Here is a 14661-nt window from a genome sequence, read left to right on the forward strand (position 1 = left end):
GGTCCAGTCGTGCCCGACTCTGGGGTTGCGGCGCTCATCTCGCTTTATTGGCTGAGGGAGCCGGCGTACAGCTTCCGGGTCATGTGGCCAGCATGACTAAGCCGCTTCTGGCAAACCAGAGCAGCGCATGGAAATGCCGTTTACCTTCCCACCGGAGCAGTACCTATTTATCTACTTGCACTCTAACATGCTTTCGAACTGCTAGGTTGGCAGGAGCAGGGACCGAGCAACAGGAGCTCACCCCGTCGTGGGGATTCGACCCGCCGACCTTCTGATTGGCAAATCCTAGGCTCTGTGGTTTAACCCACAGTGCCACCTGTGTCCCACTATTAGGATACAAAGCCCTTAACAACCCTAGAACTAGTTTACCTTATGAGATGTATGCCTACTCAACTGATTCGATCTGAGGAACTGGCACTGTTACAGGTGTAACATAATAACCATTCTGCATTTAAAAGAAATTGATATTTTAGTGTGACTTTAGAACTCCCTGCTTATAGATATCAGACAGGTGCCTTCGTTGTACTATTTTTGGTGCTTGTCAAAACCATATTTGTTTAGTTAAGCCTACGCAGATATCTAAAAAGTGGATGCATTTTTAGTTTATTGCTGGTTTTATTTTATTTTATATTCTAAATAGCTCACCCTGTCACAGGGATTCGAACCACCAACCTTCTGATCAGCAAGTTCTAGGCTCTGTGGTTTAACCCACAACGCCAATATACAAATCTGACACTAGATGGCAACAATCAGCTATGCCAAATTCAACATATTTTTCAAAATGTTTCTTTTAAAGCATTTTCAGAGTGTTCTTTTAATATGTGTGTAGATTCCACCTTAGTTATAACAGCTGAATGCACTTTGCACACTATGTTTTTTAAGGATCAGAATGTAAACACTCCAGGCTAACAATAAATGGTACACCCTCCAGGCTATCATTTTCTCTGCTAAAGGAAGTCTCTGAGACTATTTAACAGAGTTATAGTCCACTAGCTTTTACTCAGAGTAGTCCCACTGAAATAATGGGTCTAAAGTTGGACATGGCCAGCAATCTTAATGGATCTACTTTGAGTAACAGTCAGTTGAGTTCAGCCCATAATTATGAGGCTGTAGTCAACTAAGTCCTACTCAAAGTAGACTCATTGAAATTACGGAACCTCTTAGCCATATTCATTAACTTCAGTGGGCCTACTTTGAGTAGGACTAGCATTGAATACCATCTGTTCTATGGAACTCATAATATAGGGTGGGATTCACCAAACAACGGGCAGCAAATTCAACAAAGCTGGAGCATGTAAACCTTTATTGCCCACAGGAAGTAATACAGTAATAACACTAAGCATATCTATATATGGGCTCATGCAAAATTGCTACGGAGTGAAATAATTTGTCATCTAAAGATAAACCACCAAAAAAAACCCCCACAACCCCACTTCCTGTCTCATTAACTGCTGGACTGGAATTGTGTAGGAGGACAGCAAGAGACATAATAATGCAGTCATTTTCCAAACAGTCCTCCTTGAAATAGTCACAACCACTTACAAAACTTTTACTGACGTTTCAGATACAAGGGGTTGGTCAATGAGCAGCTCTTGGAAAATAACCACTGGGCTCCTGTGGGGAATTGTACAACTCAGACTGAAAGCCCTGAAGGCCAGGCACTGTTTTCCTTACTCAATATAACACAAGGGCAGCTGATCAGAGAAGAATTGTTTGTTTCTTTTAAGAGTGGTGACCCTTATTAAGATGCATAGTATATGCACATGGCACCCACAGTTTATATGTTGATTGGTTCAAGCTGCGCCCAGTGGCCAAGGAAGACCTCATGAAAATGAAATGAAAGCAGGGAGATCTGATGAAGCAACTAGTGTTTCCAAGAACGAAACACTCAGATTTGTTGTGGGAATTGGGGACTTTTTAAAATGAGGACACAAACTGCTTAGATATAAGAGCTTCCTGGACAACACAACGGTGTTTGGCATTCCCAGGCAAGTCAAGGCTATGCTGTGTTGACAGTCTGGACTGAAGATGTAAACTGTTTTTTAAAGCCTTGGGTTGGTAGTACTCTATGAAGCTCCAATGTTTGCCTGCTATCACCAACAAACGGTATACTTTCAGCTGATTTTTAGGATGTATTCTTGTTTGTAAGTGAGGCTTTGGGACTACATCTTAGCATATTTTTATAAAATTATAGACCAGTTTCCCATCAGCACACAGTTAAAAATATATTCATGTCCTTTATATTTATCAGTTAGTAATGCCTTTCCCCCCTTTCAAGCCCACTATGTTTCCAGCATTCAATGAGCATGGACCCTTGCACAGCAAACACTGAATTTAAAAGCTGAATTTATAGCTGTCTTTAGCTACAACCAGCTAAGGTCAAGTTCATACGTGCATCTGACTACAACAGCTATGTCTTTTATGTGCGAAGCATCCATTAGACATCACAGAAAGAACATTTATGTCCCCCATCACTTTAAACACTTGAAAAGTTCACACATCTAACAGTCACCGTCTCAGTTATCTTTTGGGTGCCTATTTAGGGCCTTCTATTTGCAACAAGGGACGCGGGTGGTGCTGTGGGTAAAAACTCAGTGCCTAGGGCTTGCCGATTGTATGGTCAGCGGTTCGAATCCCCGCGGCGGGGTGAGCTCCCGTCATTCGGTCCCAGCTCCTGCCCACCTAGCAGTTCGAAAGCACTCTTAAGTGCAAGTAGATAAATAGGTACCGCTTTATAGCGGGAAGGTAAACGGCGTTTCGGTGTGCTGCGCTGGTGCAGGCTCGCCAGAGCAGCTTCGTCACGCTGGCCACGTGACCCGGAAGTGTCTCTGGACATCGCTGGCCCCCGACCTCTTAAGCGAGATGGGTGGCAACCCCAGAGTCGGTCACGACTGGCCCGTACAGGCAGGGGTACCTTTACCTTTACCGATTTGCAGCAAGCCTTTAGAATGAAGATTTTAATGCCAGTCTGTATCTGTACCAGAGCTGAAATTGTTTTTACTGTGATTGTTATTATGGTTAAATTGCTTTGGGATGTTTTATTGGAAGCAATTCATAAATGAAACTATGCAAGTAAACAGCTTTCCTGAGCCACCTGCCACCTTGTTAACGACTCCACCATGATTTCCTGACTTAACCCTATTCCATCCCCACCACTTGTCAGCCCCTGACTTTTTCTACCTTCCTTACCTCCATAAATCATAATAATAATATAATAATAATATCAATTTATTATTTATACCCCACACATCTGGCTGAGTTTCCCCAGCCACTCTGGGCAGCTCCCAATTGAGTATTAAAAACAATACAGCATTTAATATTAAAAACTTGCCTAAACAGGGCTGCCTTCAGATGTCTTTTAAAAATAGTATAGTTGCTTATTTCCTTGACATCTGGGAGGGCGTTCCACAGGGCGGGCGCCACTACTGAGAAGGCCCTCTATCTGGTTCCCTGTAACCTCACTTCTCGCAATGAGAGAACTGCCAGAAGGCCCTTGGCGCTAGATCTCAGTGTCCGGGCTGAATGATGGGGTGGAGACGTTCCTTCAGGTATACAGGACTGAGGCCGTTTAGGGCTTTAAAGGTCAGCACCAATGCTTTGAATTGTGCTCGGAAATGTACTGGGAGCCAATGCAAATCTCTGAGGACCAGTGTTATATGGTCCTGGCATCCACTCCCAGTCACCAGACTAGCTGCTGCATCCTGGATTAATTGCAGTTTCAAAGGTAGCCCCACGTAGAACACATTGCAGTAGTCCAAGCAGGAGATAACTAGAGCATGCACCACTCCTGCGAGACAGTCTGCGGGCAGGTAGGGTCTCTGCCTGCGTACCAGATGGAGCTGGTAGACAGCTGTCCTGGACACAGAATTAACCTGCGCCTCCATGGATAGTTGTGAGTCTAAAATGACTCCCAGGCTGCGCACCTGGTCCTTCAGGGACACAGTTACCCCATTCAGGACCAGGGAGTACTTCTGTCTTGTCAGGAGTCAACCGCAATCTGTTAGCCATATCATTCCTGTATACTGTATAGCATATTGCTGCAAGTGCACAAACAAATAAGAAGCCATTGTCATCAGAGCAGTCACCAGTGCACACAGACCCATTCTAAATTCATTGACATTTGTGACAACAATACAGGCTAGAATCAACTATCTGTGCTTAAATTATGTGAAAGGACCTAGATCCTTTTCAGATGAGAGATTTCCCACCTCGTGCCGCAAAGAACTGGATCAGACCCAACACTGGAAGGTTGGTATCCAGTGCTACTTGACCCAATATCACCTACAAGAGCTCCAGGTGTCCCTGAACATGGGGAAGAGGCATTTAATGGACTACCTTTATATGACTGAAGCAGAAATAGATTTTTTTATTATTATTACTTCTTCTTCTAAGTGTTCACCATGGTTTCCATTTATTAAAATGATGCACTTTCAAGCCAGATATTTGATAAATCTTCCCTCTGCCTCATTAAGAGTCACCTTCACAGAACTACGCTTTCAATCTATGCCCTCAGTGGTTCTAGATGGGTGATGCAACGGAATACCTTATGAAAAGAGAGTCTGTCTGTGTGGGCAACCATGTGCAGAGGACATTTGCCATTACTTACTACAATGTCCAGTACAGTGGTACCTCGGGTTACATATGCTTCAGGTTACAGACTCCGCTAACCAAGAAATAGTACCTCGGGTTAAGAACTTTGCTTCAGGATGAGAACAGAAATTGGGCTCTGGCGGCGCGGTGGCAGCGGGAGGCCCTATTAGCTAAAGTGGTGCTTCAGGTTAAGAACAGTTTCAGGTTAAGAACGGATGTCCAGAACAAATTAAGTACTTAACCCAAGATACCACTGACCCAAGAAACTGATTCATAAAACCTCTTTTCATGAAGGAAACAAATCTAACCAGGTCGGAGAGGGTGAAATGGCAGTTGAGTGATACTGATGACTCTGTGACCTATAAGGTAGCTCTCTATGCCTTGGCAGCTAGGAAGATTAAGAACTGAATGGGTTAGCGGTCAATTGCAAAGGGGACTGTGAGATCTAATTTGCACATTTTATTTGAAAATTATTTTTTATTCTGCGTGACAAGAAATTTTTGGTGGATTTAATCATGGTTCTACTGCATATGTAGTGACTGCTTTTTTTCATTCTTTGGATGTTGCCATGGCCTTTGGCTAGCGCAATAAAAATTATTAAATTAAAAAATTAAAATCATTGAAGTTAGATGAGGTCTCCTCTGAATTAGAGCTTTGTATGGATTATTATGAGAGTCTGCCTGCAATTCATCATGCTGCAAATGGTTTGAGAGAGTGCTCCTAAATCACAACTTGAAAACTAGTCTTTATAAAAACCAACTGGAAGTGAAGAGCTGTCCTCATTCTTAATCAATTTAGCAAGATTTTGTTTATGACCTGAATCCAAACAAATGAAGTGAAACATCGTGACAGCGGTTGCCTTCCTAGGTAAATAGATCAATAACAGTAATGGTGCAGAAGTGAACTGTTTGCTAGAAATTATTTATAGCTCTGTAGGTTTGCTGAATGTACACAAAATGTGATGCAAACGGAATGTGGGTATATTTTGTTCTAGGATTTTTAAACTGGTTTGTACTGCAATGCTCAGGAAATCATATTTAATATCTGTACTAAAAAAAAAGTGAGCTAAGTTTGCTTCATACTTATTTTTAGCCTCTAAACAAATAAGGCCTTCTTCTTTTTTAATTTACATTTACAGAGTGCCAAGTCACTGAGCATCTGAATTTCAAGCAAGGAATAATACTATACAGATCTACAAGCTAGGATTTTTTGCTAGTACTGTGACACTTACATTTCTCTCAATTGAATTTACATATCCTTCTCTCCTCAACCTTCCCTTCTTACCTTCCTGTATTTTGTACCCTGTACACACCTGTTAGTAACACCAGCTGCTTATTTCCTATTTCCTACTGTTGAATGGCAGTTGTCAGAGTACAGTAAGGCATTGTTTTGCTGCATAACAGCAAAAGTCAATTGACTTTATGTGCAACTTTCTAATATTGTGCCAGAAAAATAACTTAGAATCACAGAATGATAAAGCAGCTCGGTGCAGGAATCTCACAACTACAGCATCCCTGACCACATACCCTCCTCCTGCATAGCTATTAAGAGTTGGACTGGGAGACCAGGATTCAAATCCCCACCTGGCCATAAGGTTTACTGAGTGGTTGTGAAAAGGTAGGATATAAATGTTGCGTGCGGAGGTCCCCCAAAACACCCCAACCCAATAACTCACACATCACACGTAATTTTTGTTTAAGGTTTTTGGCATAATATTGGCCACAACTTTATTATCATACACATTGTGAATGGTTGCTTAGGCATTGGTTATGACTAGCTATCCCCCCCGCCTTGGGGGATAGCACTGACTCCCGGATTCCAGCGAGAGCCAGTGTGGAGGAACAAGACAGGGCAACTGGGGCTGCGATACAGACCCTTCAGTTCCTCCCCGCATGCTCCTTGGAGTCTTACACGGCCCGCACCCGATTCCAGGGGTTTGGACAAGGGGATGGTAAGCCCCAGAATTCCTTTAACGGAATTCCCAGGCAGCAGCAGCATTGGAGGGGTAGGCACAGCCAATCCATACCCCTCCACCAACCAATTTAACCAATGCCTAACCGCCAACCTTACAAGTTGTGACGATTTGCTACGCAGTAGGCAAAACCCAATTGGCACACACTAATCAGCCAAAAGGAAAAATTCCTACCAGGCCCCCGCACCAATGTGAACGACCCCATGACAGGCATAGCAAGGTCAAAGCGAGAGCCCAATCAAGGGAGGGCGGGCGGGTGATCCGGTGTCCACAGCGAAAGAGAAAGGAACAAGCTGTGGACCTTGCTTAAATAACCACTGATCCCACCCCTAAATTAGCAACATCAAATTTACCCCAGCAACACCAGCCACCAATCTGCTCTCGGCCCCTTAAATTTAATCTGGCCGGCAACCTGGGTGTTTTTGTCTGGCCCCATCCGCAACACGTGCTCTCATTTAATGAGAACTCGCTTTATAGACGAATAAATAACAGTTCCAGCAAAGGAGAGCCCAACACCTTTATTTAAAAATAGTAAGCATATAAATGTGATTTAATATTTATATTTACATTCCAATTTTCCAACAAGGAAGCTCACAATAATCACAATACCATTAAAAACAAACATTGCAACTGCTATACTGTTAAACACAATAACATAAATAAAGAAAACAACAACAAATTCAGCAAAATGATACAATTCAATAACGTCGTAGTAATTCAAAATGTCAGAAATCATTCATCAAAATGATTAATACTATTCAATAAAGTCGTAGTATAGGCAGCAACCATTTTGCGGGGCTGGTCCGTTAACAGCTCCCGCATGCGTTGGTGGAGCCCATGCCCTGCCCCCATTCTGCCCCAGTTCCACTCCCTTCCAGGTCCCAAAATACCCATGTGTCAGTGACCACGCATCAATTGGACATGTGCAAAATGCTCACCGCCATACAAATGGTTGGGTCCAAAGAAGTCTGAACATGTATGCAAAGCATTTCCAAGTGTCCACTTGGAAGCGGGCAGGGGAAGGAGAGAGAAGTGATTTTTAATGTTTGAAGTTTTATGCTGAATGTTTGAAGTTTAATGTTCTGTTGAAAGCCGCCCAGAGTGGCTGGGGAAACCCAGCCAGATGGGCAGGGCAGAAATAATAATAATAATTTGCTGATGTTCCCGTTGTGTTGTAACCTCATGCTGCACCTCATGGAATTATGAAGCATTGCCCTCAAAAGGAAGTAAAGGAAATGTGTTTCATCATACTGAAACCAGCAGGAAAAAAACATTTCTGTACATTGTTTGCCTAAAATACTTTTCGGTAAACCTTTAAGGATTTTGAAGTATTGTATTGCCTCTAATCCAGCCTTAAACCCCAAGCCAGCCTTCAGAAAACGAGAAAGAAAATACAGGTATTACAGGTAACAAAACAAAACGCATAAAATATCCTGGTAAGGCTGGCTTTGCTGCCAGCTCCAAAAATAGTAGTGCAACCACACAAAAATGCAATGTGTTTCTTGTAGATAAATAATAATAATAATAATAATAATAATAATAATAATAATAATAGGAGTACTCATAGTCGCACCCATCAACAACTTGCTTCCTTCAGACTATCTCCTTTAAATGGTGGTGCTTCTTGAAGCTCTTACCAAATGCATCAGAAAGTGTTTCCTCATTCCCAAACCAGAAGAAATACATCCCTGTGCAATGTTTTATCTAGAATGCTTCTTCTACAGGATAGATAAAAGTATTTATCAAAAAGATTTTTCTCATTTGGAGAATGAATTAAAGGGAGGGGGTACTGAGATAACCATGCATAACCTTGCGTGTATGTCTACAAAAGCCAAAAGACCACAGATAACAGTACAATGTAAAGAAGTAACCACACTTCCTCACCCCCCACTACACCTATGTTCACTTGCCTGATCTTAGTCATCACAAGAAACCAGCAAAGTGGCTTTTTTACATGCCTGCTCTTGCTTGCCTTCAAACAATCTCACACAATCTGCAACAGTGCAGAGGCTAAAATGATGTTACCTTCTGATCAACTTCCTAGTGCATCTAAATGGGTGCTTATTGTGAGATTGGTGCTTTTATTTATTTTGTTAAATTTATATATCACTTGATTGTAAAAAAAAAAAGCATCAACCTTCAAAGCAGTTTACAAAAAGCATAAAGCAATAAAATTATTGGTAAGAATGATTAAAAAAACTATTTAGAATATAAAATAAAATAAACAGCAATAAACTAAAAATGCATCCACTTTCTAGATATCTGCATAGGCTTACTTAAACAAATACTGTTTTGGCAAGCACCAAAAACAGTACAATGAAGGCACCTGTCTGATATCAATAAGCAGGGAGTTTTAAAGTCACACTAAAATATCAATTTCTTTGAAATGCAGAATGGGTATTATGTTACACCTGTAACAATGCCAGTTCCTCAGATCGAAGCAGTTGAGTAGGCATACAGCTCACAGGTAAACTAGTTCTAGGGTTGTTAAGGGCTTTGTATCCTAATAGTGGAACACGGGTGGCGCTGTGGGTTAAACCACAGAGCCTAGGACTTGCCGATCAGAAGGTCGGCGGTTCAAATCCCTGAGACAGGGTGAGCTCCCGTTGCTCGGTCCCAGCTCCTGCCAACCTAGCAGTTTGAAAGCACGTCAAAGTGCAAGTAGATAAATAGGTACTGCTCCGGCGGGAAGGTAAACGGCGTTTCCGTGCGCTGCTCTGGTTCGCCAGAAGCGGCTTAGTCATGCTGGCCACATGACCCGGAAGCTGCATGCTGGCTCCCTCAGCCAATAAAACGAGATGAGCGCCACAACCCCAGAGTCGGCCACGACTGGACCTAATGGTCAGGGGTCCCTTTATACTAATAGTAACACATCGACACTTTCTATGCATACATGTTTTGTTCAGAATCTACACAACATCACTGGCATGAGAATGCCTGTCTATATTCCCCAATTCCTGCCTTCCATGGGAAATCTTGTATGTAAAAAGTAAAACTGTTGCCAGCAGCTCTTTTGCAGTACTGTATCTCAATGGCCCACCTGCAAACTAAGTTGGGCATGCCTGATTTAGAGCAAGTCTCTTCTCACAGTGCAGCTGCAGAAGACCTGGCCCACAATGTTTGGGCAGGTTCCCCTAGCTCTCTTGTGAGACTTGCTTGGGGGAAAAGGTGAAGGAGGCTGCAGTGGGGAGGATGGGAAGGGGAAGATCAGTTACGTGGGCTTTCTGCCAGTGAAACACCGGCTACAACCCTCTCTCTTTCAGTGGCTAACAATGATTTAAGGATTAAACACAGAAATGTTGACTGCTCTGCATACATGGGCCCTTAAACAATATGCCCCAAAACAACCGAAGCATATGCTGCTGGCATGGAGCAGCATGTAGAACTCTGATCGGAATGCAGCTTGTGTCCTGTCTGCATTTCAACACGGTAACCATGGAAATGGGGACAAGCCTGCACAAAGCCAAACAATGGAAACCTTGAAATGAGTAAGTGAAAATGACAACAGGGAATTGTGAATGTTCAAGACTTTTCAGAGTGCTAATGGCTTGGTCTAGCCTTCTGAAGTAAAAAGAACTTAGAAACCCATACATACACACACACACATATATTTACATATATATATATATGTATATATGTATATGTATACACTCTGCCCCCAAATTTAATTACATTCAATTTGTTTTGAAACCTTTTTAATATTTACATCTGCCTGCTAATAAAGTTGCAATTCAGCTTAGAAATTAGCTGAAAAGGGGTTCCCTAGATACATTTTAAAAGTACATACAGTGGTACCTCGGGTTGAGAACTTAATTCGTTCCGGAGGTCCGTTCTTAACTTGAAACTGTTCTTAACCTGAAGCACTACTTTAGCTAATGGGGCCTCCCGCTGCTGCCGTGCCGCCACCGCGCAATTTCTGTTCTCATCCTGAAGCAAAGTTCTTAACCCAAGGTACTACTTTCAGTTAATGGAGTCTGTAACCTGAAGCATCTGTAACCTGAAGCGTCTGTAACCACTGTACTTCTTGTCCTTTACATATTATCTGATTTTATTTGCACAATGTTGTTGAATGCTGCTGTGGGGACTCAGGTCTTGCTTGCGGGTTTCCCACAACCATCTGGTTAACCATTGTGGTCTGTGAAACACTTAATTCAAGTAACCCAGAACATCTGTATTTGCACTGGATTTGTTTTTACGGACAATGGAAATCATGGCTGTTTTGACCAGGGTTATGCTTTTTGACAGGCTAAGCAGGCCTTGTCCCTCAACATTTATCAGTGAACAGGGCAGGGGCCTTCCTCAGTGACATGGCCTAGGGTCCATGGTTTCATAATATGGTGATGTGTTTCAGGGGTGCCAACTTAAATAAAATATGGGGGGGGAGACAGATAAGCCCCACCCCATATAATCAATCACATGATGCGGCACACACACCATTTGAATGGCAATGCCCATTAATTTTGGGGCCCCCAGGCCCTTCAAATGTTTTATTGGGGGGCTGAAGAGACCTGAGCCTCTAGGAGTTGGCTCCTATGATGGGTTTAATTATAACGCTTGGCTCTGAAGGTTAAAAAACATTTTCTTTTTCTCATAATGGTGAAAGATTGGGTTTTCATCACTTGCCACCCTCAAGTCTAAATTCAAAAGCAGGGTGAACGCTGAACCTGACCTGAGGTGAAAGCTGACAATTCACAGAACTTTCTCACAACAAAAACAGGCACATCCATCATATTAGAAAAGCAAGACTATGGCTTTTAAAATTTGTGGTTTGTGGTTTGCTTTGTAGAACAAAAACAGTGGTCCACCAAGTCCCCCAGCAATTTCCATGTGGTCCACGCACACACAAAGTTTGAGAACTGCTGATCTACACTGTTTTGACAGTATTGGTACACACTGTCACTCTAGGCTGGGTGCTTTTACAGCCTGAATTGGTGCTTTTGTTTAAAGTCCAAATACTCTCACCATGAGAATAAAAGGCAGATTAGACAAAAATGCAGATAGAACATTTCATGAACTGAGACTTCATCCTTTCTTAGGGGGGGAAAAAATCACAGGGTGGTTTTCATGCCACAATTCTTCCAAAAGGTTAATGTCTTTTGTATCTGATTTCATTCCCTCTGGCACTGCATTCCACAATGTTTCCCATAGTTACTGAAATAACATGTTGGAACTTCTTACAGGTAAATGTTTTTGCATGCCATCCAACTCCACCATTAGCTCAGATAGATTAAAAAACCCCTGATTTTTACAATCTGGAAACGTTGAAGGAAAATGCTATGACATGAGAATATTGCAGCTGCTGTTCCCATAAAAATATGGGTAAACCTATCCAAAAACACAAGGCAGTTTAGATTTCCAAACTTTACATTGATCTTGGCCCAAGAATGAACATGGCATGTAAGATAACTTCAAGTTAAGATTATTATTTAAAGTTATTCAACTATAAAGGATTTATTTTTTAAAAACCACCTTAAGGTTCTTAAACCTATAATTACATGATCATTACTACACCAATATCTCCATATTTCAGAGCTAGGAGTTGAAACAATACAGTGGTTTGCTTAAGCTAGGGGTGGGCATTCCAGATCTTGTTGGACTCCATCACTCCCAGCTTTGTTGTTGTTGACATTTTACAACATGAACTCCTAATCCAGGCCAGAAAATATGAAATAACAGTAAGGACAGGAATCTTTTTGAGCCTGTGCAGAGTGCCTCTTCCCCACCATGATTGGCTACAGGGTATTGCGAGACTTCTAGATGTTAAACCAGCAGCAGTTGGCGTGGTGGAAGTGCTTACATGACCTCCCAACACTGTGGTGTATCTGGAGCAAAAGGATGAGAAGTGAGTCGGCAGTGAGGTCAGCGTGGTGCAAATGTACTGCTGGGGGTGCTGGATTGCCTCTGCCAGTGCATTCACACTGTGCTGCCCTCACCATTGTCTCAGCCCTACTCTTGGGCCTCCTGGTGTGCTGCAGCAGCACTGGTGACAGGAGGTCAGGCAAGCATCACTGCCCTGCTGAATGCTGCTGTGCGAGGAGGTGAGGAACACAAGCTGAAGGAACACCCCAGAGTCTGCTGTCTAGACAAGTGGTGCAAGCAAGCCTAGTCATACATGTCAAAGTCAAAAGCAACAACACCACTTCATCCAGCTCTCAGTAGTATAACCAAAGCGTTGCTTTATTGTTTCTTAGGGAAGAGCTGTAGCTCAGTGGTGGAGCATCTGCTTTGCCCAGATTCAATCCCTGTCATCCCCTTGTAGGGTTGATTCCAAACTTTTGGCCATCAACTGGAGATAAGAGTTGGTTTGCTGTAGTGGCTAAGAGTATGAGCCATCAAGTCCCTGTTTAAAATTTCACTTTAGCCATTAATTCACTAGGACCTCAATCCTACATGCTTATCTGGGTGTAAGTCTCATGGGTGGCTTACTCCTGAGGTAACACAATAAGGATCACATGGCAATATGGATATAAACATACCAGACTACCTTGCAAGAATGGTGTAATAACTGAGCTAAAATGGTTTCAACAGTTGAATGCCAGTACAGAAATGCTAGAGGGGTTGTTTTAAAAACAAAAAGCAAATTAGTACTAATAATTCCACCCAAGGAGTCCAAGGCAGCATACCCAATTCTCTTCCCATTTTATCTTCACACCTGCCCTGCAGGGTAGCCTAGGCTGAGAGTGTCTGGGATAAGGTCCCCAAGCAAATGTCATGTCTGAATGGGGATCAGTCTCCCCAGTCCAAGAAGAAACCCTGCATCCACATGGGCTGCCAAGATTTGTAATCTCTTCCTCTTCATCTACACCCTTGGTCTATATATTATCCACAACAATTTATCGTTGTTGTTATTGTTGTTATAAAGACAGTCAGCAGACCATGAAATTCTTAATCGCAGGGTCATGGGTTCAAGACCCACAGTGAGCAAAAGATCCCTACATTTCAGGGGGTTGGACTAGATGACCCTCGTGTTCCTTTTCAACACTTACAATTCTATGATAAAAAAAAATTCCTTCCAGTAGCATCTTAGAGACCAACTAAGTTTGTTAAATTTTTAAAATTTTGTTTTGACTATGGCAGATGAACACGGCTACCTACCTGTAACTAATTCTATGATAGTCTATGAAGATCCTGCCCAAATGCAAAAAGACTGTCAAGTCTCACAGGTTTCAACATAAGAGAGTTAAAAGCGCCATTCACACACCCCATGATTGACAGCAGTGCGACTAAGTTTTCTAGATCCACCAAAAGTCAATCCCATTAATTTCAATAGGCCTACTCTAAGTAAAACTTAGCTGAATGGCATCCTGCGTTTTCACCAGCAGAGAAGAGAAGGTTTGTTTGTGTTTTCCTCCTGGGGAGATTTACAAATGGAGCCCAAAATGAGACTTTTCTTTCCGATGCTGGTGGGTTTTTTTTGGGGGGGGGGGATGTTAAGCAAAGAGGCGCCCTTGCTTTGCAAGCGCCTCGCATCCCGCTGCAGTTCAGGACTCGGCAGAAGAAGCGCGTCCCGAGGCGACAGGAGAAGCTCCTGCACTGCTGCAGCGGGCGAGTTCCCACCTGCCCGACAAGAGAGCCGCCGACTTACCTGAGCTGAGCAGCAGCAGCAGCAGCAGCAGGCGCCTCGCAGCCAGGCAGCTCACGCAGCGTCCTCTCGCGCCCATAGTTCCCAGCGGAGAGGGGACCGCGCTGGCGACTGTACCAAGCCGAAAAAAGAGAGAGGGGAGGAGGGTCGAGGCGAGGGCGCAAGGTGCAGCTCGGCCGCGGCAGGCGAGTGAAAGGAGCTGCGCGAGCCACGAGAAGTCGTGAGAGGGCAGGGCAGCTCCGCCCACCGCCGGCCACCCCCGCCACGCTCCTGCTGGTGGAAGGAGCCCCCAGGGAGAGAAGGCGGCAGCCCCTCCCCGTTTCCCTCGCCAACAAACACCTCCTGCGGACCGACGTCGCCGCCCAGAGACAAAAAGTCTCCCAGGGCCCGCGCTTTCCTGCCACAAACGCGCGAGCTTTTTTCATTCACCTGCCTCATAACTCGAACTCCGAGCACGCCCCCCCCCTCTGAAAGCTCAACTTTTTCGTCTCACAGGCCGGCCAGGAGTGACGAAAAG

General features: G+C 43.5%; 1 protein-coding gene and 1 long non-coding RNA gene across 3 annotated transcripts in view; both read right to left on the bottom strand.

The window, feature by feature from the left end:
- Window positions 1–14622, bottom strand: part of ITGA2 (integrin subunit alpha 2) — a 52997-nt gene extending 38375 nt beyond the window's left edge. For both annotated transcript variants that reach the window (XR_014556361.1, XM_083703424.1), the window contains exon 1: window positions 14148–14622. Coding sequence is in view for 1 of the 2 variants with exons in the window: in XM_083703424.1 (XP_083559550.1) it covers window positions 14148–14223 (76 nt within the window). In the remaining variant the exon portion in view is untranslated. The remainder of the gene's footprint in view (window positions 1–14147) is intronic.
- On the bottom strand, window positions 1287–4783 carry LOC310827595. The gene is made up of 2 exons (XR_014556453.1): window positions 2927–4783; window positions 1287–2549 (listed from the first exon to the last, which is right to left on the bottom strand). It is a non-coding gene; the product is annotated as an uncharacterized lncRNA (long non-coding RNA).
- Window positions 14623–14661: the final 39 nt, after the last annotated feature.

This window comes from Podarcis gaigeae, assembly GCF_964106915.1.
Source record: "Podarcis gaigeae genome assembly, chromosome: 11".
Taxonomy (NCBI): domain Eukaryota; kingdom Metazoa; phylum Chordata; class Lepidosauria; order Squamata; family Lacertidae; genus Podarcis; species Podarcis gaigeae.